The sequence below is a fragment of the Macaca thibetana genome, chromosome 13 (assembly GCF_024542745.1).
Source record: "Macaca thibetana thibetana isolate TM-01 chromosome 13, ASM2454274v1, whole genome shotgun sequence".
Classification (NCBI taxonomy): Eukaryota; Metazoa; Chordata; class Mammalia; order Primates; family Cercopithecidae; genus Macaca; species Macaca thibetana.
In genome coordinates this window covers 16,292,248-16,317,920 of record NC_065590.1, presented here as the reverse complement: position 1 = coordinate 16,317,920, position 25,673 = coordinate 16,292,248, and the positions used below count along the sequence as shown (strand labels likewise).

Here is a 25,673-nt window from a genome sequence, read left to right as displayed (position 1 = left end):
CTGGTCTCAAACTCCTGACCTCAAGTGACCCTCCCGTCTCCACCTCCCAAGTGCCAAGATTACAGGTGTAAGTCACCACGCCTGGCCAAGAAAAGTGACCTTGAGCCCTGCTGTGTCATCACCTTCTTATACTGCTGAGTTGGGCATGAAGGACTTGGAATGAGTCAGTAAGAAGAAAAATTTCGTTTTTGGTAGGGGGAGTTATATTTCTTTGGTACTCTTCCAGAGGCGAGTTTATAAATGAATGAACTGGTGAATGAGAATATGTCCAGACGTGTGTTTTAATGAATTCTGCTCATCTTTTCCTGGGGCACAGAGGACACCCCAGTGCTCTGTCTTCGTGGCCTAAGAAGTTGGGAACCTACTTGGGAAACTCTTCTTATTTAAAAGGCTAAATTTTGGATGTTCTGTTTTACAGCGATCACTGAGGCAAGGGAAGAAGCCAAGCCTTACCCGCTATTCCCAGGACCTTTGCCAGGGAGCCTGCAAACTGACCACACATCGTTGTTATCCCTTCCTCACACCAGTGGGTACCAGCCTGCCTTGATGTTTTCACCAACCCAGCCTGGAAGACCATATACAGGAAATGTAGCCATTCCCCGGGTGACCTCTGCCGGGTCAAAGCTCCTACCACCTCTTGCCTTCAAACATACAGTTGGACACATAATACTTTCTGAACATAAAGATGTCAAATTTAATTGCTCAATCAGTGTACCTAATATATACCAGGACACCACAATTTCTTGGTGGAAAGATGGGAAGGAATTGCTTGGGGCACATCATGCAATTACACAGTTTTATCCAGATGATGAAGTTACAGCAATAATCGCTTCCTTCAGGTATGTGTTCTTTCTTCCTTTTTTATTTTTTTAGTTTTAATTTTTACTTATTTATTTAGAGACACAGTCTCACTCTGTAGCCCAGGCTGGAGTGCAGCGGCACGATCTCAGCTCATTGCAACCTCCACCTCCTGAGTTCAAACAATTCTCCTGCCTCAGCCTCCAGCATAGCTGGGATTACAGGCCGACCACCACGCCCAGCTACTTTTTTTTGTTGTTGTATTCTTAGTAGATGAGGTTTCACCATGATGCCCAGGCTGGTCTCAAACTCCAGACCTCAGCTGATCCGCCCACCTCGGCCTCCCAAAGTGCTGGGATTAGAGGCATGAGCCACCTTACCAGGCCTCTTCCTTTCTTTTTATTTTTTATTTTTATTTTGAGGCGGAGTCTCGCTCTGTCGCCCAGGCTGGAGTGCAGTGGCGCGATCTCGGCTCACTGCAAGCTCCGCCTCCCGGGTTCACGCCATTCTCCTGCCTCAGCCTCCCGAGTAACTGGGACTACAGGCGCCTGCCCCATGCCCAGCTAATTTTTTGTATTTTTAGTAGAGATGGGGTTTCACCGTGTTAGCCAGGATGGTCTCGATCTTCTGACCTCGTGATCCGCCCACCTTGGCCTCCCGAAGTGCTGGGATTACAGGTGTGAGTCACCGCGCCCGGCCCCTTTCTTTTTAAATGTCATTATGCTAATGCTGCCTCAAAAGCAAAAGCCTTCTGTTTTCTGTTTAAGCAACCCACTGGTCACTTTAGAGAGTTGAAGGATAGCTGACTATGTGTTCAATCTGAGCTTGGCAGTGTTGGAACTGTTGGTTAGCAGATACTCAGGGGCTGGGCCTGGGATGCTACTTCCCACCTGACCTACATATCATATCAAGTACAGCTGGACCCAAGAGCTCTACCAGTGAGTGGGAACAGTGTTTCTTACCGGGTAGGAGGAGACTTCAAAATCACCCTGGCCAGTGGGGCTTTTTAAACAGAGCAATTACTTGAGCTTGAGAGTTCTGGGCTGCAGTGTGCTATGCCAGTTGGGTGTCTGCATCAATATGGGGACCCCCCCACCGCCACCAAAAGCAGGGGACCATCAGGTTGCCTAAGGAGGAGTGAACTGGCCCAGGTCAGAAATGGAGCTGGTCAAAACTCCTGCACTGATCAGTAGTGCGATTGCACCTGTGACTAACCACTGCATCCCAGCCTGGGCAACATAGTGAGACCCTGTCTCAAAAAAAAAAAACCCCGAAAAATAAAAACCAGTGCAGCTTTCTCATCCCTTCAGTTACCCTGCCGCCCCTGCCTTCCACCTCTCCTCACTGCCTCCCAGTGCTGATGTATCCCCCGTGCACTGTGGGGCAGGAAGAGATGGAAAGTCTGTCTCTGGAAATGAGGCCCTAAGCCTCAGACCATCATCTCAGTACTCCACTTTGTTTTTTTTGTTTTTGTTTTTGTTTTTTTTTGAGATGGAGTCTCGCTCTGTCGCCCAGGCTGGAGTGCAGTGGCCGGATCTCAGCTCACTGCAAGCTCCGCCTCCCGGGTTTGTGCCATTCTCCTGCCTCAGGCTCCCGAGTAGCTGGGACTGCAGGCGCCCACCACCTCGCCCGGCTAGTTTTTTGTATTTTTTTTTAGTAGAGACGGGGTTTCACCGCGTTAGCCAGGATGGTCACGATCTCTTGACCTCGTGATCCGCCCGTCTCGGCCTCCCAAAGTGCTGGGATTACAGGCTTGAGCCACCGCCCCCGGCCTCCACTTTGTTTTTTAAGAGCAAGCTAGATGAGGTGGGGTGTTGTGTGTGACAGGGATAAGCTAAGCCAGGACTTATATCTGGAATACTCTGTTTTCCCAGAGATCCAGCTGTCATGTCTCAGAATGCTGCAGATGGGCAGGTAGATGCTTCTCTTCTCGCCACCCCTTTTGTATTCTCCACCCTTTCGTCTTAGCCAGGAGGTGTTTTGCTTTTCTGTTTTTGTTTTTTGCATGAGGACTTTGTTGCATACACGGTTTTAGAATTGGGTTGGCCTGTGGTTGTTAAAAGCACAGAATGAGGTCAGAGCCACACAGCGTGGAAGGGAGAAGCTTTTTCCTGCAATTCTTCCACTTTGGAACGGAGCCTTCTTTGATCTGTTACATTTTCACTTTCTCTGACATGATACTTGGCACCGTCCCACGCTGTGTCATGCCTTTTAGTGAATCATTTTGTTTCCTTTTCAGAAAACCACCTCACAATTACCACAGACCTAACTACTTGGGTTACTGTGCCAACACTTTCACAAGATGTGCCCTATTTTTTCACATTTTTCCCCCAGGTTGTAGGCTTGGTTAGCGGATAACCCCTTAGCCTCCAGGCGAAGAATGCAACTTCCACATTACTCTGGCTGGGTCTCTCCGCAGCCATTCTCAGCCAGTGGCTAAGACTGCTTAGGAGATTTGACTATATTTTTTCTACATCAACTATAAAAAGCAGCTTTCTTACAATTATATAGACATAGCTTCTGAAGAGAGAAGTAAAACTATCATTTAATAATAAGTGAATGACTGAGGCGGGCAAGTCACGAGGTCAAGAGATCAATACCATCCTGGCCAACATGGTGAAACCCCGTCTCTACTAAAGATGCAAAAATTTGCCAGGCGTGGTGGCGCACGCCTATAGTCCCAAATACTCTGGAGGCTGAGGCAGGAGAATCGCTTACACCTGGGAGGTGGAGGTTGCAGTGAGCTGAGATTGCACCACTGCACTCCAGCCTGGCAACAAAGCAAGGCTCCATCTCAAAAGAAAAAAAAAAAGAAAGAAGAAGTGAATGAGGAGTAGTTTAAAGATTTCAGGAACAGCAAGCTGGCACATTGGTCTCATTGGGTGTCACCTAGGAGGGGAGCATAGCCCTACCCTGCTGTCTCTCTGGACTTGGCCAGTGCATGACTGTGGGTGAGCTGCCTCATCTTCCCTGGTCTATTTTCCAAAGGAAGAGATGAACTTGGACCATGTGACTGCCAGCTCTACTTCTGCTCTCAGATGCCATGAGCTGTTCAGAGGACTTAAATTGTAAAGTTTTAAAATTTTGATTAGTCAGTTTCTTGTTTTGGACCCATGTCTTTAGAGTGCAGAAGATGACCTGGGTATTATTTTGAGAACTTTACAAGTTTGGAGTAGAATTTATTCTACTGTTTGTATTCAGCTTATTACATATAAACTCATTCTAAAGGAGAAAAATCTTATTTGACCTCCAAACTAAGCCTGAAAGCAAATTTAGTGATCAGAATTTTTGCAAATGATGAGCATTTCATTGAATTAGGCAGCATACAGGATGATACCAAATTTGCCTGTGTATGATTCTTCAACTTTATTAAGGTAATGTTCAGGGGCACAGTAACTGTAGAGCGATTCAGTGAAATAAATTATAGTTGTAAGAGTTAAAGAAAGAGGAAATAAACACGAAATGCAGCTTAACCGTCAAAGATGGGTTTATTTTAGAGAAATAAACCTGAGAGGGGCTTCTGGCCGATTTCAGTGAGGAGCATTAACTTTTATAGCCTAAAAGCATATATTAGTTTTAGGGTAAGCGGCTTATCACAAGCTTGGAATGTTTGTATGTTGGGGAGAAGTTTATGGCAGGGTTGGAATGTCTCTGGTCAGAGGGGAGGTTATCTTGGGGCTGATATCTCTCTGGGCTGAAGGGGACTTTATCTCGGGGCTGGCATGTCTCTGGTCGGGGAGGGGTTTGGAATGTTTTTGGTTGGAGATGTTATTTGTGGTTTATGGTCATGCTGACCTTAGCCATTAGGCTGATGCCCTTTAGATTTAGGCGGTTTTTAATCAAGGTGAACTTTAGAATGACAGTGCTTGTCCAAGATTGCAATACTCCTGCCCTGTCAATAGTTACTTAATCAAGATGACAAATATTTATATAATTTCTTGGCAAGAGAGGATGATGTTGGAGACCCTAAACGTGCAGTGTTTTTTAGGTGAGGACATAGAGCCCTGTGAGTAGGGTCACTAGGCAGTGAGCTAGTCTTACTTAAACAGGGAGCCTGATTTGCACACCTGTAGTGACCTCTCTTCTCACATCTCCTGGGCCCTAAGGAAATCTACTGTGGCTCCCAGGAACAGTGAAGAGTTAAAAAATAGTTTTAGGCTTTCAATATATGTAATTTTATTAGAAATTCATTAGCCTGCAATTTTGCTGGAGTTGCCATTAGCAACATCTGTATGGACTATGTTTATTCAAGAGAATATGCAATTAAAATCACTAGGGGAAGAGAACATGGATGTATATTGGCAGGCGTCAAAAGGTCTCTAGAGAGAAACACCTGGTATTTTCAGTTTGGTCATGGGACCTTTTTTTTTTTTTTTTTGAGACGGAGTCTCGCTCTGTCACCCAGGCTGGAGTGCAGTGGCTGGATCTCGGCTCACTGCAAGCTCCGCCTCCCGGGTTCACGCCATTCTCCTGCCTCAGCCTCCCGAGTAGCTGGGACTACAGGCGCCCGCCACCTCGCCCGGCTAGTTTTTTGTATTTTTTAGTAGAGATGGGGTTTCACCGTGTTAGCCAGGATGGTCTCGATCTCCTGACCTCGTGATCCACCCGTCTCGGCCTCCCAAAGTGCTGGGATTACAGGCTTGAGCCACCACGCCCGGCCGGGACCTTTTTTTTCTAAAAGGTATTAGGATCACACACAGAAATTCCCATAAGAATTTGGCCGTGTGCGGTGGCTCACGCCTGTAATCCCAGCACTTTGGGAGGCCAAGGTGGGTGGATCATGAGGTCAGGAGATCAAGACCATCCTGGCTAACACGGTGAAACCCCATCTCTATTAAAAATACAAAAAATTAGCTGGGTGTGGTGGTGGGCGCCTGTAGTCCCAGTACTCGGGAGGCTGAGGCAGGAGAATGGCATGAACCTGGGAGGTGGAGCTTGCAATGAGCTGACATCAAGTCACTGCATTCCAGCCTGCACGACAGAGCGAGACTCCGTCTCAAAAAAAAAAAAAAAAAAAAAAAGAACAGGCAGAATTTATGTGAATTTTTAAAATGATGAGGTCTCTAGATTGAGGAGGACCCGATACTCTGTATCAGAACTCATTCTTTAAATATGACACAATTGTGAGTTACTAGAGACTGACCCTGTGTTTATCTTTCTTTTCATTATACTTTGAGTTCTGGGATACATGTGCAGAATGTGCAGGTTTGTTACATAGGTATACACGTGCCATAGTGCTTTGCTACACCCATCAACCCATCATCTACCTTAGGTATTTCTCCTAATGCTATCCCTCCCTTAGCCCCCACCTCTGACAGGCCCCGATGTGTGAAAGTTCCCCTCCCTGTGTCCATGTGTTCTCATTGTTCAATTCCCACTTATGAGTGAGAACATGCAATATTTGATTTTCTGTTCCTGTGTTAGTTTGCTGAGAATGATGGTTTCCAGCTTCATTCATGTCCCTGAAAAGGACATGAACTCATCCTTTTTTTATGGCTGCATAGTATTCCATGGCATATATGTGCCACATTTTCTTAATCCAGTCTATCATTAATGGACATTTGGTTTGATTCCAAGTCTTTGCTATTGCGAATGGTGCTGTAATAAACATATGTGTGCATATGTCTTTATAGCAGAATGATTTATAGTCCTTTGGGTATATACCCAGTAATGGGATGGCTGGGTCAAATGGTATTTCTGGTTCTAGATCCTTGAGGAATTGCCACACTGTCTTCCACAATGGTTGAATTAATGTACACTCCCACCAACAGTGTAAAAGTGTTCGTATTTCTCCACATCCTCTCCAGCATCTGTTGCTTCGTGACTTTTTAATGATCACCATTTAAACTGGTGTGAGATGGTATCTCATTGTGGTTTTGATTTGCCTTTCTCCAATGACCAATAATGATGAGCTTTTTTTCATATGTTTGTTGTCCGCATAAATGTCTTCTTTTGAGAAGTGTCTGTTCATATCCTTTGCCCACTTTTTGATGGAGTTGTTTGTTTTTTTCTTGTAAATTTGTTCAAGTTCTTTGTAGATTCTGGATATTAGCCCTTTGTCAGATGGATAGATTGCAAAAATTTGTTGCATTCTATAGGTTGTCTGTTCACTCTGATGATAGTTTCTTTTGCCGTGCAAAAGCTCTTTAGTTTAATTAGATCCCATTTGTCAATTTTGGCTTTTGTTGCCATTGCTTTTGGTGTTTTCATCATGAAGTCTTTGCCCATGCCTATGCCCTGAATGGTACTGTCTAGGTTTTCTTCTAGAGTTTTTATGGTTTCAGGTCTTACATTTAAGGGGAAGAGAAGGGAAAGCATCTGGTCTTTGGTCCTAAAACAGCACCGGTCCAAGTTGAAGATGTGGTTTAGAGTATCTAATGGCCCAGAGCTTTGGTTACTCCTCACACCTTCCATTGCTCTGACACCCTCTTTCCCATAGTGGCCCCTGCTGTCATATAGCTCTCTCCCTTCCAAAGGAAGAAAGGACTGTGATAAAGTCATTTAAGGAAAGCTGTAACATTCACTGACGATGTCATTTTAGACACCAAGAAATAGAGCTATTATAAAAATCAATACACATAGGCAAGTACACGCTAGTTATCAAAATGGCCTTCCTTGCATATGAAGTTGTTCTTGGCAATTCATTGTTTGTCGGTGGCATAGTTAACTGAATGGATGGCTGAACATTGAGGCAAGTTGGACAGAACTGGTCTCTGTCCTCCTGCTTGTGGTTGTGAACAGAATGGAGGGGAAGGGCCAAATCAAGCATCAGGTGCAGCAGTGCTAAGGTACTGTTGCCTTCAGATTTTAGATTTGTCCTTGAAGTATTGATTTAGAGGAGGAGGAACTGGCATCAAGACTGGGGGAGGTACACTTCTGCCACTCAGGAGCAACCACATCTTGCAATCAAACCTCAGTTAATTGAAACTTGGTGAAGAAAGATGGAAATAATAGGAGCTCATGGGCATGTAAGTACGAATCCCATGTACTCTGGAAAGACTAAGGGAGATTTCATTAAATTTTCTTTGTAAAAATGTTACGTTGGGGCCAGGCACGGTGGCTTACGCCTGTAATCCCAGCACTTTGGGAAGCCAAGGAGGGAGGATTACTTGAGCCCAGGAGTTCGAGACCGGTCTGAGCAACGCAGTAGGACCCAATTGCTACAAAAAATAATAACAAAAAAAAAAAAAAATTAGGCAGACGTGGTGGTGCACACTTGTGGTCCCAGCTACTCAGGAGGCTGAGGTGGGAAGATCACTTGAGCCCAGGAGTTTGAAGCTGCAGTGAGCCATGATCCACTCCAGCCTGGGCAACAGAGCAACACTGCTTTGAAAATTAAAAAAGTGGGTAGTTTGGGTCTCCTGACATCCTGTGTCCTTTGGGGTCCCCGTCTCTGTGCGGGCTCCTGGCACTAGGATGCTGTGTTTTTGGGGCTCCCGTCTCCGTGTCGGCTCCTGGCACTGGGATGCTGTGTCTTGGGGCCCCTGTCTCTGAGTCGGCTCGTGGCACTGGGATGCTGTGTTTCTGGGGTCCCCATCTCCGTGCAGGCTCCTGGCACTGGGATGCTGTGTTTTTGGGGCCCCCATCTCTCTGCAGGCTCCTGGCACTGGGATGCTGTGTTTTTGGGGCCCCCATCTCTCTGCAGGCTCCTGGCACTGGGATGCTGTGTCTTTGGGGCCCCCATCTCTGTGTCGGCTCCTGGCAGTATGGATCCTGTGTTTTTGGGGCCCCCATCTCTGTGTGCTGGGATGTCCCCATCATCCCAGGGCTCTTGGCACTGGGATGCTGTGTCTTGGGGCCCCCGTCTCCGTGCAGGCTCCTGGCACTGGGATGCTGTGTTTTTGGGGCCCCCATCTCTGTGCAGGCTCCTGGCACTGGGATGCTGTGTTTTTGGGGCCCCCATCTCTGTGCAGGCTCCTGGCACTGGGATGCTGTGTCTTTGGGGCCCCCATCTCCATGTCGGCTCCTGGCAGTGTGGATGCTGTGTTTTTGGGGTCCCCATCTCTGTGCGGGCTCCTGGCACTGGGATGCTGTGTTTTTGGGGCCCCCATCTCCGTGTCGGCTCCTGGCACTGGGATGCTGTGTTTTGGGGGCCCCCATGGGCTCTCTGTGCTGGGCTTTTCCCTCCTATCTTGCCTTCCTTAGGGTTGACTGATGCCTGTTGCCGGTTCTTTATTCTGCTGTTCTTGGTGGCAACGAGAACAGAATCTAGAAAATAAAAACCTAATTTATTTAACCTAACCATCTGCTGGAAAAGCTGTTATTAACCACAGATGTCTGATACTTTCTGACTTGCGTCCTGTTCACGAGACTTCCTTTCAGCTGGGAGTTCCTTGCCCTTGGGTTACCCCGTCAGCACCATGTGAACGGCGGCAGGTGAAAACAGGGTGCTTACAGTGGACCTATTTCTTCAAATAATTTTTTTTCATTTTTAATTTTTTTGACATGGTAAAATATACATAACATAAAGTCCCCCATTTCAGCCCGTTTTGAGTGTACAATTCAGTGGAATTCATGTTTTTGTGCAACCATCACCACGTGTTGTGTATCCATCTCCAGAACTTTTTAGTCATCCTAAGCTGAAGCACTGTACCATGAAACAATAATCCCCCCATTCCTCACTCTCCCCACCCCTAGTAACCACTACTCTACTTTATTTTTATTTTATTTTATTTTATTTATTTATTTTTCTTGAGACGGTCTCACTCTGTTGCCCAGGCTAGAGTGCAGTGGTGCGATCACGGCTGATTGCAGCCTCAACCTCTCAGGCTCAAGAGATCCTCCCACCTCAGCTTCCCCAGTAGCTTGGACCACAGGCATGAGCCACTGCACCTAGCTATTTATTTATTTATTTATTTATTTATTTATTTTTGGTATTTGTAGAGACAGGGTTTTGCCATGTTGTCTAGGCTGGTCTTGAACTCCTGGGCTCAGGTGATCCTTCTGCCTCAGCCTCCCGCAGTCTACTTTCTTTCTCTGTGAGTCTGACTACTCCAACTACCGCATATAGGTGGCATCATACAATATTTGTCCTTTTTTGTATTTCTTTTGAAAAGATTCTAGAGCATAACTGCTACTTCCAAGTCATTTCTGAGCAGGCCAGACTAGCAGTGGTAAGGACTGAGGATGAGAGACATGCTGTGTGTGTGTAAGATGTGCCTGGGCTAACCCAGCCTGTGCTGGCCTGGGGTGATGGGCTTCTGCAGCTGCTGGCCATGCAGCTGTGCCCAGGTGGTTCCTGTCTAGACACTGCAGCTGAGTATGTGCCATTTCTTTTTTTGGAACGGAGTCTTGCTCTGTCGCTCAGGCTGGAGTGCAGTGGCCAGATCTCAGCTCACTGCAAGCTCCGCCTCCTGGGTTCACGCCATTCTCCTGCTTCAGCCTCCCGAGTAGCTGGGACCACGGGCGCTGCCACCACGCCCGGCTAGTTTTTTGTATTTTTTAGTAGAGACGGGGTTTCACCGTGTTAGTCAGGATGGTCTCGATCTCCTGACCTCGTGATCCGCCCGTCTCGGCCTCCCAAAGTGCTGGGATTACAGGCTTGAGCCACCGCACCCGGCCGTACCATTTCTTTTGTCTTCCCTCTTTCAGATGTTTGTATTTGACCAAAATCTGATGAGATTTTTGTGCCATTTTTCTTAAGCAGTGGTAAAACATTCTGACTATTCAAAAAGTCTTTTTTCCACTCCAGCCCCCAGCCCTCTCCCTGTGGGGAATGGAGGTTACCCATCTCTTGGGTATCTTTCCAGATATATTCAATCCGTATGTAATCCTATGTATGTCTGTATGTGTGTGCTTGTCTCCAGCATGGTGTGTTAATCTAATAGAATGCTACTCATAGCTGTGGTTAAATCAGTACCCACGGTGTTTTTTTGTGGCTATGGAAATTCTATTTTCAGCTGAATCATGTAATATGCTATAATTATATTTTACTTCTTATCTTAGTCCATTTTCTGTTACTTGTAAAAGAAGACTTGAAACTGAGTAAATTATAAAGAAAGAAAATTTATTTCTCACAGTTAAGGAGGCCGGGACATTTAAGGTCAAGGACCCTCAGCTGATGATGGTCTTCTTGCTGATGCGACTCTGCAGGGTCGTAAGGCAGCGCAGGGCATCACATGGTGAGGGGGCTGAGTGTGCTCGTGTGCTAGCTCAGGTCTCTCTTCCTCTTCTTACAAAGCTGCCAGTTCCACTCCCATTCATCCTTGATCCCATTATTAATCCATGAATGGATTAATCACCTCTTAAAAGCCTCACCTCTCCATACTGCCATATTGGGGATTAAGTTTTAATACAGGTTTTGAAGGGAATATTCAAGCCGTAGCACTTAAGGACTTAGCGCTTAATTAATTAATTATTTATTTGAGACTGGGTCTCTGTCTTCCAGGCTGGATTGCAGTGTGTGATCACAGCTCACTGCAGCCTCAAACTCTTGGGCTTAAACAATCCTCCCACGTTAGCCTCCCAAGTAGCTGGGGCTACAGGCATGTGCCACCATGACCAGCTAATTTTTATTTTTTATTTTTTATTTTTTTTGGTAAGAGATGAGTTCTCGTTATGTTGCCCAGGCTGATCTCAAACTCCTGGCCTCAAATAACTCTCTCACCTTAGCCTCCCAAAGTACTGGGATTACAGGCATGAGCCTCTGTGCCCAGTCCCATAGCAATTCTTGAGTAGCTTTTTGATTATCTTGAATTTAATAATTTCCTAAGTATCAATCACTCATTCTTCTCTAAACTCTAAAGGAATGTGTGCATCATGTATGCATCTTCTCCCACCATGACAAAATTATCAGTACTGATATTTATTTATTTATTTATTTATTTATTTAGGAAATGCCTGTCCTGGCTCCCTCCTTCTGCCTCTGTCTAATCAGGTTACCCTCCGGGTCTGGGGTCCAGCTGTCTTTACTACTATTCTGAGGACCCCCTATTCCTCCTGTGGTCCAGCTCCTGATTCCTAGAGCCCAGGTCATCTTTCTTGGCTTTTACTTGTTGTTTTTGTTTTTTGTTTTATGTTTTTTTTCTACTTTCCTAAACTTTGTTAAAGAAAAAAGTAATGGTGGTAAACCTCTAGAACATACTCAATTTTCTGAGATTCCTCCCCCAAGAATGTGATATACTGATTTCCAAACGTGCCAGAAGTGTACGTCGTTCCCACTTGTACTAAATAGGTGAGAAGCTGAAGTCCTAAAGTGTTCGTCTTCCAACGTTTCCCAGTCTGTGGTCTGTCCTTGCGTCAGCAATAATTGCCTGAACAGCTACTATGGCTTCATTATTTTTTGTTTGTAGCTGTCTGAGCTCTTCTCTATGCAGCAATCACAGAATTTGAGTAGCTTCATTAAGAACTGCATCTCCTGTGTTAAAACCAAGAATATGTTTGTCTAAAGCAACAGGCAAGCCCTCTTTTGTTTGATTTGCTTTAGCAACTGCCTCCTGTATCAGGTGCTCCAGAACCAAAATTTGAATCGCCTTAAGCATTACCAAGTAATCATCATGACACTGAACCTGAAGCAGGTTAGCCAAAGCCATCACATCAGGCTTAAAATCAGGATTATTTACATCCAAATGTATCGATGGTTCTGCATTTTTAGTTGCATTGTCAGCAGTTTTTGCATTATCAGGTACTAAGTCCTTGTATTTTTCAGCATTATCTCCATATTCAAGTCTAACATCTAAACCGAGAAGCCAGTCAACAGCTTCTTGTTGATCTTGAATCTTGAAAGAACAGTTAACATCTCTGAGATACGTTTCAAAGAACTTGGGATGTTTCTTAAGTTCTTTGGATGTTTCTTAAGTTACCTCTGTCTTCAATCTTGTAGTGTCTGATTTTCTGGTCTTCAAACCAAACAATGAAGTTTCTAAATTCCGTTTCATCTTTGCAGTTGAAGCTGGCCGGGTTGTGGGAATCGAGAGCCGTCAGCTTGCATCGGAACATGCTCCCTGCTTCTTGCACTCTTTGGCTTTTACTCTTTTACTTTGGCAAGGAGCCCATCCTTCACTAACTTCCTGGGACTTGCAGGCCTGAAAATGCCATTCTCTTTACCTTCACCTTGAGGTAGTTTGGCTGGGTACAGAGTTTGAAAAGAAAATATTTTTTGTTTTAACTTGGAAGTCATTGATATATTTCCCTTTGAGTTCTGGGTTGCTCTGGAGAAGCAGGATGCTATTCTGATTCATTCATGAGTGATCTGCTTTTTTTCTCTCTGGAAGCTTTTAGGATCTTCACCTCATCTTAGAGTTGTAGCGTTCCCTGATGAAGCCCCTTGGGGGGATTTTTTTTCTCCTACTGTGCTGCCCAGCTGGGGGCCCGGTGAGGAAAGATCCGCATCTTCAGTGCTGGGGCACTTTCTTGAACTTCTCCCCTTCCGCATCCACTCTTCGTGTTCCCTCTGGAGCTCCTCTTACATGGTTGTTGGGATGCCTAGATTGCTGCTCTGAGCCCAGAGCCTTTCCGGTTGAGCCTCCATGGAGACTGAGCCTCCTGTTTTTCTGGGGAGAGGGAGGAGAGCCAGGAACAGCCACTCCTCCTGTCTCCAGCCCCACCCCACACCCCACCCTCCCAGTGGGAGCCTTTCGCTTGGATGTCTAGAAAGCGACAAGTATAATGATTTATGGAAAATCTTTGCTGTAATATAGGTGGCATGGGTCTGGCCTTGCTAATTAATGCAGGCGCCTACTGTTACCAGACAACTGCTAAGCCTTTCCTGCCATGAATGACTAAAGACAAAATTCTGATTGAGTTCCCTTTGTGTTCTGCATGCTTCTTTTCTATTTCTGGTCTGTATCCTCCTTGCTGGTTGGCTTAAGGTTCTCCTGGGCATCTTATGCAGTCTGATTTCTACAGTCTAGGGTGTGTCGCCAAACCATCCTTTGTGCCTTATAGTTTCTCAGCTTCTGGGGGCTCTGCCCAGGTGTGCTTTGCACCTCTGGTCTGGGTGCAGTCCCCTCAGGCTGCCTTCCTGGGGCTGTGCCCCACCTCCCTCCTGGCCTTCACTTTCTCTCTGGTCCCTGTCTCCCTGAGTCCAACTGCAAGCCTGCTGCCACTCCCGGGTCCTAGACCTTGAGGTAGAGCCAGTCTTCAAAGGCACAAGTGTCCTCAGTCTGTCCGATCTCATGGTTCACTCTGTTGAGCCCCTGGGTCTTGCCTCAAGAAAATGATGCCTCTTCTAAAGTGGATTTGTGAAATATGTAGAAGCACCCCTCTTCAGTAGCCTTCATTTCCCTTAGAACTCCAAAGACTAGGCCCATCTGTTGTGCAGGATCTTCAGGGACTGCTGAAAGCCAGGGTCACCACTCAACCACTAGTCATTGCCCACAATGGGCAGGGCATCATGCTAGGCACAGAATTCTCCCCCATCTTTCTTCAACCCTTCCTGTCACCGTGACATCCAGGGGTCTACCAGGAGAGGATCAGCTAGCTCCTTATTTGGAGATATTTGTCCCGTGTATTCTCTTTTCATCTTCTCCTGGGAACCTCTAGGCGTTGTGACATCCAGCCACTGCCCCAAAACATGAAAGGATCTGGCCTTTCCTTGGTCCCTGGGACCTCCCTCATGCCCACCATTCATTCATCAGGTGCATTCCAAAATTATATTGCTCCTGTGGAACGAGGGGAAAGGGGAAGACAGAGTATTTCAAGTCAAAGGGATGCCACTCACATTTACACATTAGGAAATGCAATAGCTGGGGACTGTTAACTCCTGGATCCTGGGAACAATAGGAAGTAATGTTAACCTGAGTAGCTTTGAACCCCCTCTGATCCCCCGAGTTCTGACTGATGCCATTGTTGAGCTGTGTCTTAGCTGCTCTATTTATCACAGGCTAATGAGGATCTGCAACATGGTATTGTTGGGAAGAAGTAAATTTAAAATGTTTAGTGTTCAGAAAACTGAATTCAACCTGGGGAAACTGTGTCTCATTCAGACCTGGGGACCTCACTCACTACCAGATGTCTGCTCCAGATGCTGACCAGGCCGTGCTATCCCCTGGCAGCTGCCACCCCTGCCTATGGGGCCATGGGTCAGGATAGAGCCCCCTCTGCCCTTGACAGCTTCCTGGTCTCTTTCAAGCCTTAAGCCTCAGCCCTTCACAGGTTGCGGGATGAGATTTATTTTGCTTAGCGATAAATAGGTTATACAGGGAGGCAAGCTTCTAGGAAGGAAGGTGGACCTTCTATGTATTTCTTCTTTTTCTTCCTTTCCCTGGTCAGGGTCTTCTTTGCTGTGTTTAAAGAGCAGTGCCTTTGAGCCAATACACAAATCCTCTGGAGAGCATCTGAAAGTATTTAAAAATGTTCCCGGGCTGAGAAGCGTGGCTCATGGCTGTAATCCCAGCACTTTGGGAGGCTGAGCTGGGAAGATGGCTTGAGCCCAGGAGTTCAAGGCTGCAGTGAGCCATGATGGTGCAGCTGCACTCCAGCTTGGGTGACAGAGCGAGACCCCATCTCAAATAAAATAAAATAAAATAAAATAAAAATGTGGATTTCAATATGTAAACACTGGGCATGTTCACCCCAGGAGAGATCATTAAGTACCCAGGGACTTGCACCTTAGGTGCACCTTCAAGCATATGACCTGTGACCGCTGCAAATACAGTCATGCTGTCAGTGAGGGACTTTACAAAATGATGGCTGGGGCCCCAGAAAGTTCTAAATAGGACAAAGGCTACCAGCTCTCCATTTTTATGATCATTGCAGTCCTGTTAAATTAGGTGCGTATTGAAACCACACAGGACTTTGTGTGTATATAAAATGGAGTTAGGTTCTAGTCTCAGGAGGTCATTTGGGATATGGAACAGTTGCCCTTGGCCCCTAAAAACCCATGGTGCCCCTCTAGTCATTGTGATCACCAAAAACAACTCCACGCATTTCCAAAATGCCTTGAGGGTGCAGTACCCCAAAAGTACACCAGAGAACCACTGGTGCAGAGTCTACCACAGAAATCAAGACAGGTGGCCAGGTGTGGTGGCTCATGCCTATAATCCTAGCACTTTGGGAGGCCAAGGTGGGTGGATCACCTGAGGTTGGAAGTTCGAGGCCAGCCTGGCCAATATGGCAAATCCCTGTCTCTACCAAAAATGCAAAAATTAACCGGGCGTGGTGGCACAAGCCTGTAATCCCAGCTACTCAGGAGGCTGAGGCAGGACAATCACTTGAACCCAGGAAGCAGACGTTGCAGTGAGCTGAGATCATGCCATTGCACTCTAGCCTGGGCAACAAAGCGAGACAGAGTCTGTCTCAAAAAAAAAAATCAAGACAGGTGATAGCACACATATTAGTCAGGGTTTTTCCAGGAAACCGAACCTATAGGATCTGCATCTACAGCTTTATCTAGAAAGAGAGAGAAAGAGATTTATTTTAAGGAATTAGCTCACACACAGTGGAAGCTGACAAATATGGAATCAGCAGGGTGTTGGCTGGAGACCCATGAAAGACTTGATGTTGCAGTCTTGAGTCCTAAGGCAGTTTGGAAACAGAATCCTCTCTTTCACTGGGGACCTCTGTCTTTTTCTTATAAGGCCTTCAACTGTTTGGATGGGGCCTACCCCCATCATGAAGAGTAATGTGCTTTATTCAAAGGCTGCTGCTTTAAATATCAGTGACATGTGAAAAGTACCTTCACAGCAACATCGAGGCTAAGATTTGACCAAACAACTGAGTGCAATGGCCTATCCAAGCTGACATATAAAATTAATTCTCACAGCATATGACAAAGAAGTTGAAGAAGTTTCCAGTCCTTTAATAGGGAGTCAAAGGGTAGTCACCGTAAATATCTTTATGTGTTTTTCTTTGTAGCATAACCAGTGTGCAGCGTTCAGACAATGGGTCGTATATCTGTAAGATGAAAATAAACAATGAAGAGATCGTGTCTGATCCCATCTACATCGAAGTGCAAGGTAAGTCCACAGACCAGAGTCCCATTGCCAGAGAGCTGTTTGTTTTAGGGCCTGTGTTAAATGTTTTATGTATAATACTCTAGAGTTTTGCCTGCCCATTTATAACTCTGTACGCAAACCTTGCCTCTGTACGCAAACCTTGCCTCTGTACGCAAACCTTGCAAATCTATCAGCACCGAAATTGTACAAGGTACTCCTCTTTGTAGTCTATAAGTAATAATGAAATGAATTCAGTTCCTGAAGTTTGAGCTCTATTCTAGGCATTAAAGGTGAGATACAAAGAGATTTCGGACTTCCTTGTCCACAGATTATTTACAATAAAAATAAACTGGAGACTTCTTTTTAAGAAGCAAAATGCGTTCTACTCTCCAGTTTCCAGTGCTGGTACCAGATACCACTCACCTGGTCAAGTGGCTACTGGCTTATTATTCAGCATCTTTTCCTGTCTTGCCTGTGCAGACAGTGAAACCCTGAGGAGTGAGTGGTTTTCCTGGACTGGCTCAACAGCTCAGCCTGAGACTTCTTTTGGGCACTGGTATCTGTCAGGTGCATGGTTCAGAGAAATTCCATGACATCATATGAAGGTCCGTGGGGGTGAGGGATGAGACATCAGGCTAGGAAAACGCAGTCTCTGCCCTCAAGGCACTTGAACTCTAATGGGCAATGTGAGCTGATGCACAGGTGAGCCCAGGTCCTAGGTTTGGTGCCCTGAGTTGGGGGTTTGCATGCCTGGTTCTGCAATGGCAGGGTTGCAAGGAGGAAGCATCTTTATTATCACCCCCAGTGGTCACTCCTCACTACCCCCGGGGACTTCCCTCGGGGGCCCTTGTGCCCCTGCTCTGTGAGGTGCCTCTCTTAGCAGAGCCATTAGGTCACCTCCCTTTTCTGCTTTATCCTGACCTTCCTCATCACAGGCTTTAGAGCAGGTGATTAGCTTTTTTTTTTTTTTTTTTTTTTTTTTGAGACGGAGTCTCGCTCTGTCGCCCAGGCTGGAGTGCAGTGGCGCGATCTCAGCTCACTGCAAGCTCCGCCCCCTGGGTTCACGCCATTCTCCTTCCTCAGCCTCCTGAGTAGCTGGGACTACAGGCGCCCGCCACCGCGCCCGGCTAATTTTTTGTATTTTTAGTAGAGACGGGGTTTCACCGTGTTAGCCAGGATGGTCTCGATCTCCTGACCTTGTGATCCACCCGCCTCGGCCTCCCAAAGTGCTGGGATTACAGGTGTGAGCCACCGCGCCCAGCTGGTGATTAGGTTTTTAATCAGAAACATCTCCCACTGAAAGGCTGCTGTGCTACCCATTCTTTTGTGAACCTGAAATTGATGCCCACCAATGTGGAGAGAAGCCTCAGGGAGCACAGATGGAAGGAAGGAGGAGGAGTGAGTGGGGAAGACGGAAAAGACTCCCTCAGAGGAGTCTTTTCATCTCTTCATGACCTTTGCTTTGGGCCTATCCCAGGCTGAACAGCTCTTTCTCAGGGTTATGTCACCATCAGCCAAAGAGGGGGTTTCCTACATTTGCAGCTAATTTGGGGAAAAAATATTTAGAGGAGATTTTATTCGTCAGAATCCCAGAAAAAATGCCCAGAGCAGGAACATATTAAGTCCAAAGAGAGTTTCAAAAAACCTTGAAACAGGACAAAAGAATTCCATTACACATAACTGCCACATCATTCTTGCTGGAACTAGATCTGTGACTTCCCAATCCCCAAAAGAACACTTTTCGGACTTGTTATATTTTTGAACACCTGCCCCAAATAAGTACTGACTGTACTGACCGGCTTTCTCTGAGCTTCCTTGGGGCCTTGATTTTGGAAATTACAGTAGATCTAAGGATTGTAATTGCAACTATGTTTATACTGTTTTTTCATGAGTGCTTTTCATTGAAAAGCACTCAGACTTATACAAGGCTGTGGATTTTAAAATTCGTTATGACCCATCTGAAAGTCACACACATAATAGAATGTCTTCATACCATGGACAGATCTATTACATAGCCATGTTTTACTCTGTGTTTATTTTGGTAAGAAATACTGAAAACCTGCCAACTGGTCAGTCCCAGGAGTTTGAGCAACACCTGATGTAAGAACTGCCTGTGGCCTGCCTTCTGGTAAAACCAGTTCTGAATCACTATTTATAGCCCCTTTGGCAAAGCGTCCTAGAAAGCTGGCTTAAGGTAGACTGGCAGGAATTAGCCTCTGTGCTCCTTCTTATCCAACTTAAGGAGGTGAAAACTGATGAATACAGACCTGACTGACGAAGTAGATAAAGAAATCTGTTGGCCGGGCGCGGTGGCTCAAGCCTGTAATCCCAGCACTTTGGGAGGCCGAGACGGGTGGATCACGAGGTCAGGAGATCGAGACCATCCTGGCTAACACGGTGAAACCCCGTCTCTACTAAGAAATACAAAAAACTAGCCGGGCGAGGTGGCGGGCGCCTGTAGTCCCAGCTACTCGGGAGGCTGAGGCCGGAGAATGGCGTGAACCCGGGAGGCGGAGCTTGCAGTGAGCCGAGATCCGGCCACTGCACTCCAGCCTGGGCTACAGAGCGAGACTCCGTCTCAAAAAAAAAAAAAAAAAAAAAAAGAAATCTGTTGCTAAGCTAGGCGCGGTGGTGACGCAGTAGATAAAGAAATCTGTTGCCAAGGCTGGGTGTGGTGTCTCATGTCTGTAATCCCAGCACTTTGGGAGGCCAAGGGGGATGGATCACTTGAGGTCGGGAGTTCGAGGCCAGCCTGGCCAACACGGTGAAACCCCATCTCTACGAAAAATACAAAAATTAGCCAGACATGGTGGTGTGCGCCTGTAATCCCAGCTACTCAGGAGGCTGAGGCAGGAGAATCACTTGAACCGAGGAGACAGAGGTTGCAGTGAGCCGACATCAAGCCACCGCACTCCAGCCTGGGCAACAGAGTGAGACTCCATTCCCCCCCAAAAAAGGAGAAATCTATTGTCAAGTTCTAGCCCAGTTTCCATTCCCCTTTGGGCTCTGTCTCTGCTTTCAGATCTGAAACATTCTTTCCTGTAACGTTTTCTCTGCAGGACTTCCTCACTTTACTAAGCAGCCTGAGAGCATGAATGTCACCAGAAACACAGCCTTCAACCTCACCTGTCAGGCTGTGGGCCCGCCTGAGCCTGTCAACATTTTCTGGGTTCAAAACAGTAGCCGTGTTAACGAACAGCCTGAAAAATCCCCCTCCGTGCTAACCGTTCCAGGTAAGTCTGAGCCGTGGGTTTATATATTGATTTATTCTCTAATAGTGGAAGGGATCAAAAGTTTGGTGACCCTTGCTGTGTACCACTAGCAGGCAGTGGAGACAGATGAAAGTGCAGGTGCGGCAGCAAGGTTATGGGACCAGGTAGATGGGAAGGTAGGTGGGAATCACAGGTGTGAGAATTCACAGGCCGAGGTGGGGAAATAGGTGAGGGCCTCTGAGGATACATAGGGTTAAGCTGTTGAAGTGGCCAGAATCCCCGAGCCCAGGCAGCAGGAGCCCTGCTCACATGTCCCGTTGCAGCTGTGGCCTTGCTGGCCTGTCAGGTCTTGCGTTTATGGAACCACTGATGTGAAGACCTCAGTGGGCTTGACACCGAGAGCGTGGATTGGTCACCGGGAGCTATTGCAGAAAGTGTGAGCCCTTGTGGGATTGTGGCTGAAAGGACATTCCACGGTCGTCGTGATTTCCATCCAAATGAAAGTGGCCCGGTTTTAGTCCCGCGCATCACTGATGATGCTCGTTAGTACCACTGACATTTCCCATGCACTGAAGTCGGTGGGCTCTTCCGTGGCTCCTCTCATTACGCAATATCTTTCAGCAGCATCAGGCAGTTACCACACGCCCTCCCTCCTTCCTTTCTCCAGGGACTGCTGTATGCCTGAGGCTGTTCTAGGCCTTCAGGGCACAGCATGGACTTTTGGAAACACTGTCCTGGCTTCTGTTTCATTGAATGACACCAATTCATTGCTCCTCCTGTGTCATCCACTGGAGTTTTAAATGGCAGGCCTCAATCCTGGGCCCCCTTCTTTTACTCTGAGATGCTCCCTCTTGGGAGAGTTTCTCTGGGCCCCTGGCTTTAACACTGTCTATAAGAAATGACCTTGAACTTTACATCTCCAGCCCAGACCCCTCTCCTGAGTTGCAGACTCGTGTATCCAACTGCCTCCTTGGCATTGCCACTTGCTGGGTACGTACGCATCTCAGAATGAAACTTTTAACTCCAGACTTGTTCCACTCCAGAATTCCCCATCTTAGTGAATGATATCACCATTTTCCCACTCTTCCTTTTTCTTATTTTTCATGTTGGCATCAGCAGTTCTGTCCGTTCTGCTCCTACAATACTTCTGAAATCTGTCTTTTCTCTATCCTGCTGCCAGCACCCGGGTCCATGTCATTGCCAGCTCTTGCCATCGCCTCTGCAGTAGCTTCCTAACTGGGCCTTTTTGCTCCCAGCCTTGTCCCTACTCCCATCTGCCCTCCTCAGTGGCAGATGACATCACCTGCCTGCTGAAAATCCTGCAGTAGCTCCCCGCTGTCTTAGACTGTCACCCAGTCCTTCCTGCCCTTTCCCTAGGGGCTGCATGTCCCAGCTCCTTCCTATGCATCCAACCCAGCCCCATCCCATGCTTTCCACCCTGCTTATTAGATACGAGTCACATTGATTGCCTTTCACTTCTCTAGGCACATCCTGTTCCTTCCTGCCTCAGGACCTTTGCACTGTCTCCTCTATCTGCTTGCGGTGTTCTTCCATCTGCCCTTTATCCCATGACCCAACTCAAACATCGCTTCTTCAGAGAGGCCATCCCTGATCACTCCTAACTATTTTAGGTCCCCTCAATCCCATATTGCTGTGTACTCCTCTGTTGCACTTGTCACCGTCTATAATTATCCAGTTTATTTGTTGGGCTCCTTGTCTAGCTGCTGCTGCTTCTTTTTTTTTTTTTTTCCTTTTTTTTTTTTTTGAGATGGAGTCTTGCTCTGTCACCCAGGCTGGAGTGCAGTGGCGGGATCTGGGGTCACTGCAAGCTCCGCCTCCTGGGTTCACACCATTTTCCTGCCTTAGCCTCCTGAGTAGCTGGGACTACAGGCGCACAGCACTGCGCCCGGCTAATTTTTTTTGTTTTTTAAATACAGACTGGGTTTCACCGTGGTCTCGATCCTCTGACTTCGTGATTCGCCCACCTCGGCCTCCCAAAGTGCTGGGATTACAGGCGTGAGCCACCGCGCCTGGCCATCTAGCTTCTTAGAGAACGTATGCTCAGTAAGGACGAGGGCTTTCTCCCATTCACCTCTGCACTGCCAGTGGCTGAAGCGGTGCCTGCCTCCTAGTAGTACTCAGTAAATATTTATGGCTAGAATGGATCAGTATGTGAATGCCAGCCCCTAGCTATTAACTCTGAATCACTTTTCTTTTTTCTTTTTTCTTTTTTTTGAGACGGAGTCTCGCTCTGTCGCCCAGGCTGGAGTGCAGTGGCCGGATCTCAGCTCACTGCAAGCTCCGCCTCCCGGGTTTGCGCCATTCTCCTGTCTCAGCCTCCCGAGTAGCTGGGACTACAGGCGCCCACCACCTCGCCCGGCTATTTTTTTGTATTTTTTAGTAGAGACGGGTTTTCACTGTGTTAGCCAGGATGGTCTTAATCTCCTGACCTCGTGATCCGCCCGTCTCGGCCTCCCAAAGTGCTGGGATTACAGGCTTGAGCCACCGCGCCCGGCCGATTTTAGTGTCTTTTCATGTGCCTATCAATCAGTCACGTCTCTTTTTTGGTGAAGTGTCACTTCAGGTTTTTTGCCTATTTCTATAAAAATCCTAGAATCCACTTGACAATGTTTACACAAAAATTCCTGCTGTGATTTTGTCTGCAATTGTATTGTTTTTATAGATAAGTTTAGAAGAAAATGATGTCTTGACAATATTGAGCCTTCCAATCAATGAATACATTATATCTCTTCATTTATTTACGTCTTCTTTAATTTCTCTCAGCAATTTTTGTAGTTTTTGATGTAGAGGTCTTACAAGTCATTTGTTAAATTTTTTTAAATTTTAAAATTGGAATTATATGTACTTAAGGTATACAGTGTCATGTTTTGAAATACATAGTGAACTGATTATTACAACCAAGCTAATTAATATAGCTATCTTTTCACATAGTTACCATTTGTGGCAGTGGGTGGGGTTGGGGTGTGGGGAGGGAGGCTGTGGGGGAGGGAGTGTAGGAGGATGAGAACACCTAAGATCTACCCTCCTAGCAAATTTCCAGTATACTGTGCAATTTTGTTAACTATGCTGTACATTAGATCTCTATGCTGTACGTTAGATCTCTAGAACTTATTCATCCTACGGATTGAAATTTTCTACCTTTTGACCAACATCTCCCCAGTCCTCACCCTCCTCTACCCACCCTTTTTAACCACGGTTGTATTCTTTGTTTCTGTGAGTTTAACTATTTTAGATTGCACATGTAAGCGAGACCATGCCATTGTTTTTCTTTTCTTTGTCTGATTTATTCACTTAGCATAATGTCTTCCAGTTCCATTCATGTTGTCGTAAATGCCAGGATTTTCTTTTTTGTACAGGCTGAATAGTATTCCCATATATATCTATATACCATAATTTTTTAATCCATTTATCTGTTTATGCACACTTACATTGTTTCCATGTCTAAGCTATTGTGAATGATGCTGCAATGAACATGGGACCACAGATACCTCTTTGAGATCCTCATACCATATACCCAGCATGGGAATTGATGAATCATATGGTGATTGATGAATCATATTTTAAGTTTTCTGAGGAACCTCCAAACTGTTTTCCTTAATGGCTGTGCCAATTTACATTTTCACCAACAGTGTACAGCCAATCAGAAGGCATTAATGTAGCACTTATGTACTAATAAAGAGCCTATTTGATTTTATTTTCCAATTGTTTACTATAAGTAAATAGAAACCAGATTTTCATATGTTTTGTAAAAATAGGGACAAAATCTGTCCATCTCTGTTTATAACTTTTCTGTATATTTTCTCAGAAATTAGGAGTGTGTTTGTGTGACAAGATCTGCAAATTATTTTAATACCCAAGGCTGTAGTTAGTCTTAGCTTGGAGATCTGATTTATTTCTAAAAGGTCAGTTCTACCCTCACAATGGCCACCTGTTTTGCATTTCAAGTTCTTTACAATTTAATTTTACTTTTTAAAAGTTTAAGCTTTTTTTTTTTTTTCCTTTGGTAGAGAAGATTTGGGCTCACATTTTTTTCCAGGGTGTTGCATGAAAATTCTCAAGGTGGACTACTAGATTTAGCTGGAATCAATCCGACAGTGTTCAAATCAGCAGCACCCTTTAAAAGAGTCATTGGAATTCCACGATGATCTGAAAAGTTTAGGAGACAGACCCAGACAGCAGGGAAGCCTAATCCAATCATCCTTAAAAATCTGAACAGTCAGAATAGAACTGTAGCATACAGCCTGTTGGTCACAGGAGCAAGAACTATTTGTTCATTTGCATCTCACCAAATTCTTACATGCACCGATCCAACAAATGAGCCAAAACTTAGGCTCCAAAAATGTTCATTTTGGTCTTCTAAAACTCAAAGGCTATCCAGGGTAGATACCTGTCTGAGTTTGTCCAGCTGACCAGTGCACGGGGTGGTGGTACCGAGTGTGGCGCTTTCCCACCGTACACACTCGTGGAATCCACAGTACCACGTGCCGTCAGGGCAATGGCTCCACACGAATCTTCTCTGTTATTGTTCCAGTTTTAGTGTATGTGCTGCCAAAGCGAGCACCATCAGGATTTCTTTAGGAGGGATATCTGAATGGGAGTTGAAGGGAAAAGTGAGCATATTTTAAATTTTAATACACTCTAATCTCCCTCCAAAAAGATCTTGCAAGTTGGCGATCTTTTTAGTAGACTATGGTAATATGTGCCCTATATCACATACACACAGTATTCAGTCTTGACTTTTCGTCAGTCTGATGGCAAATACTCTATCTGTCAGAATATCTGATTTATGCCTCCACCTGTTTCCATGAGACCAGGGGGCCTCTAGAAGGCAGGAACTGAAGGTTTTTTTGGCCACATATTCAGGGGTCTGGTTCAGTGCCTGAAATGTGGTAGTTGTAGAAATGCCCAGTAGGAGAGCACCTGCGGCAGCATTCATCAGAAGGTGCTTCCGAATGTGGGTGCGCATGATGACTTCACTCTCCATCGGGGCCATCAGGTACCACAAACCAAAAGCTGAACCATGATAGTGGAAATCCTCACTAACACTTGACCAGCTTTTCTAGAGTTTTCAGAGTAGCGACAAATGTGTCTGTAAATGAAGAACTCTTACACTGCTGAGTTGAAATTCTAGTTTCTAAATGAATACGCAGTAGACTGCACTGCTCAGGCAGTTTTCCTATTTGTGAAGGGTTTGGAAAGTGGGGCTGCTGACTTTATTTTTCTTAGTGACAGTATTTATTAAATGCCTATTTGATAGTGAAGATGGTCTAACTGGTGCTATACAGTGAAATGAAGGTCTGGAGGAGTAATCATATATTCAAGCCAGAAACCTGAAACTTCCCCAGATTCTTCTCTTGCCCATCCAACAATCATCACCAAGATTTGTACACTGTTCTCTCTCTCTCTTTTTTTTTTTTGAGATGGAGTTTTGCTCTGTCACTCAGGCTGCAGTGCAATGGCGTGATCTGTGCTCACTGCAACCTCTGCCTCCCGGATTCAAGCGATTCTCCTGCCTCAGCCTCTCAAGCAGCTGGGATTACAGGCATCCACCATCATGCCTGGCTTATTTTTGTATTTTTGTAGGGATAGGGTTTCACCGTGTTGGCCAGGCTAGTCTTTAACTCCTGAACTCAGGTGATCCACCCACCTTGGCCTCCCAAAGTGCTGGGACTACAGGCGTGAACCACTGTGCCCGGCCCTGTACATTGTTCTCAAATGTCAGTTGTGCTGCACTTCCACCACCATGGCCTTAATTCAGGCTTTCCTG

The 25,673-nt window shown here is 46.0% G+C and overlaps 1 protein-coding gene and 1 pseudogene across 2 annotated transcripts in view; one reads left to right on the top strand and one right to left on the bottom strand.

The window, feature by feature from the left end:
- The window catches only part of MERTK (MER proto-oncogene, tyrosine kinase), a 135,373-nt gene that overhangs the window by 33,705 nt on the left and 75,995 nt on the right, over window positions 1-25,673 (top strand). Inside the window, exons 2-4 of the mRNA XM_050753006.1 lie at window positions 419-839; window positions 16,594-16,694; window positions 19,733-19,906. Of these exons, the coding sequence (XP_050608963.1) occupies window positions 419-839; window positions 16,594-16,694; window positions 19,733-19,906 (696 nt within the window). The remainder of the gene's footprint in view (window positions 1-418; window positions 840-16,593; window positions 16,695-19,732; window positions 19,907-25,673) is intronic.
- On the bottom strand, window positions 11,988-12,774 carry LOC126933765 (RNA transcription, translation and transport factor protein-like; annotated as a pseudogene). The gene has a single exon (XR_007718725.1). The product of XR_007718725.1 is annotated as an RNA transcription, translation and transport factor protein-like (transcript).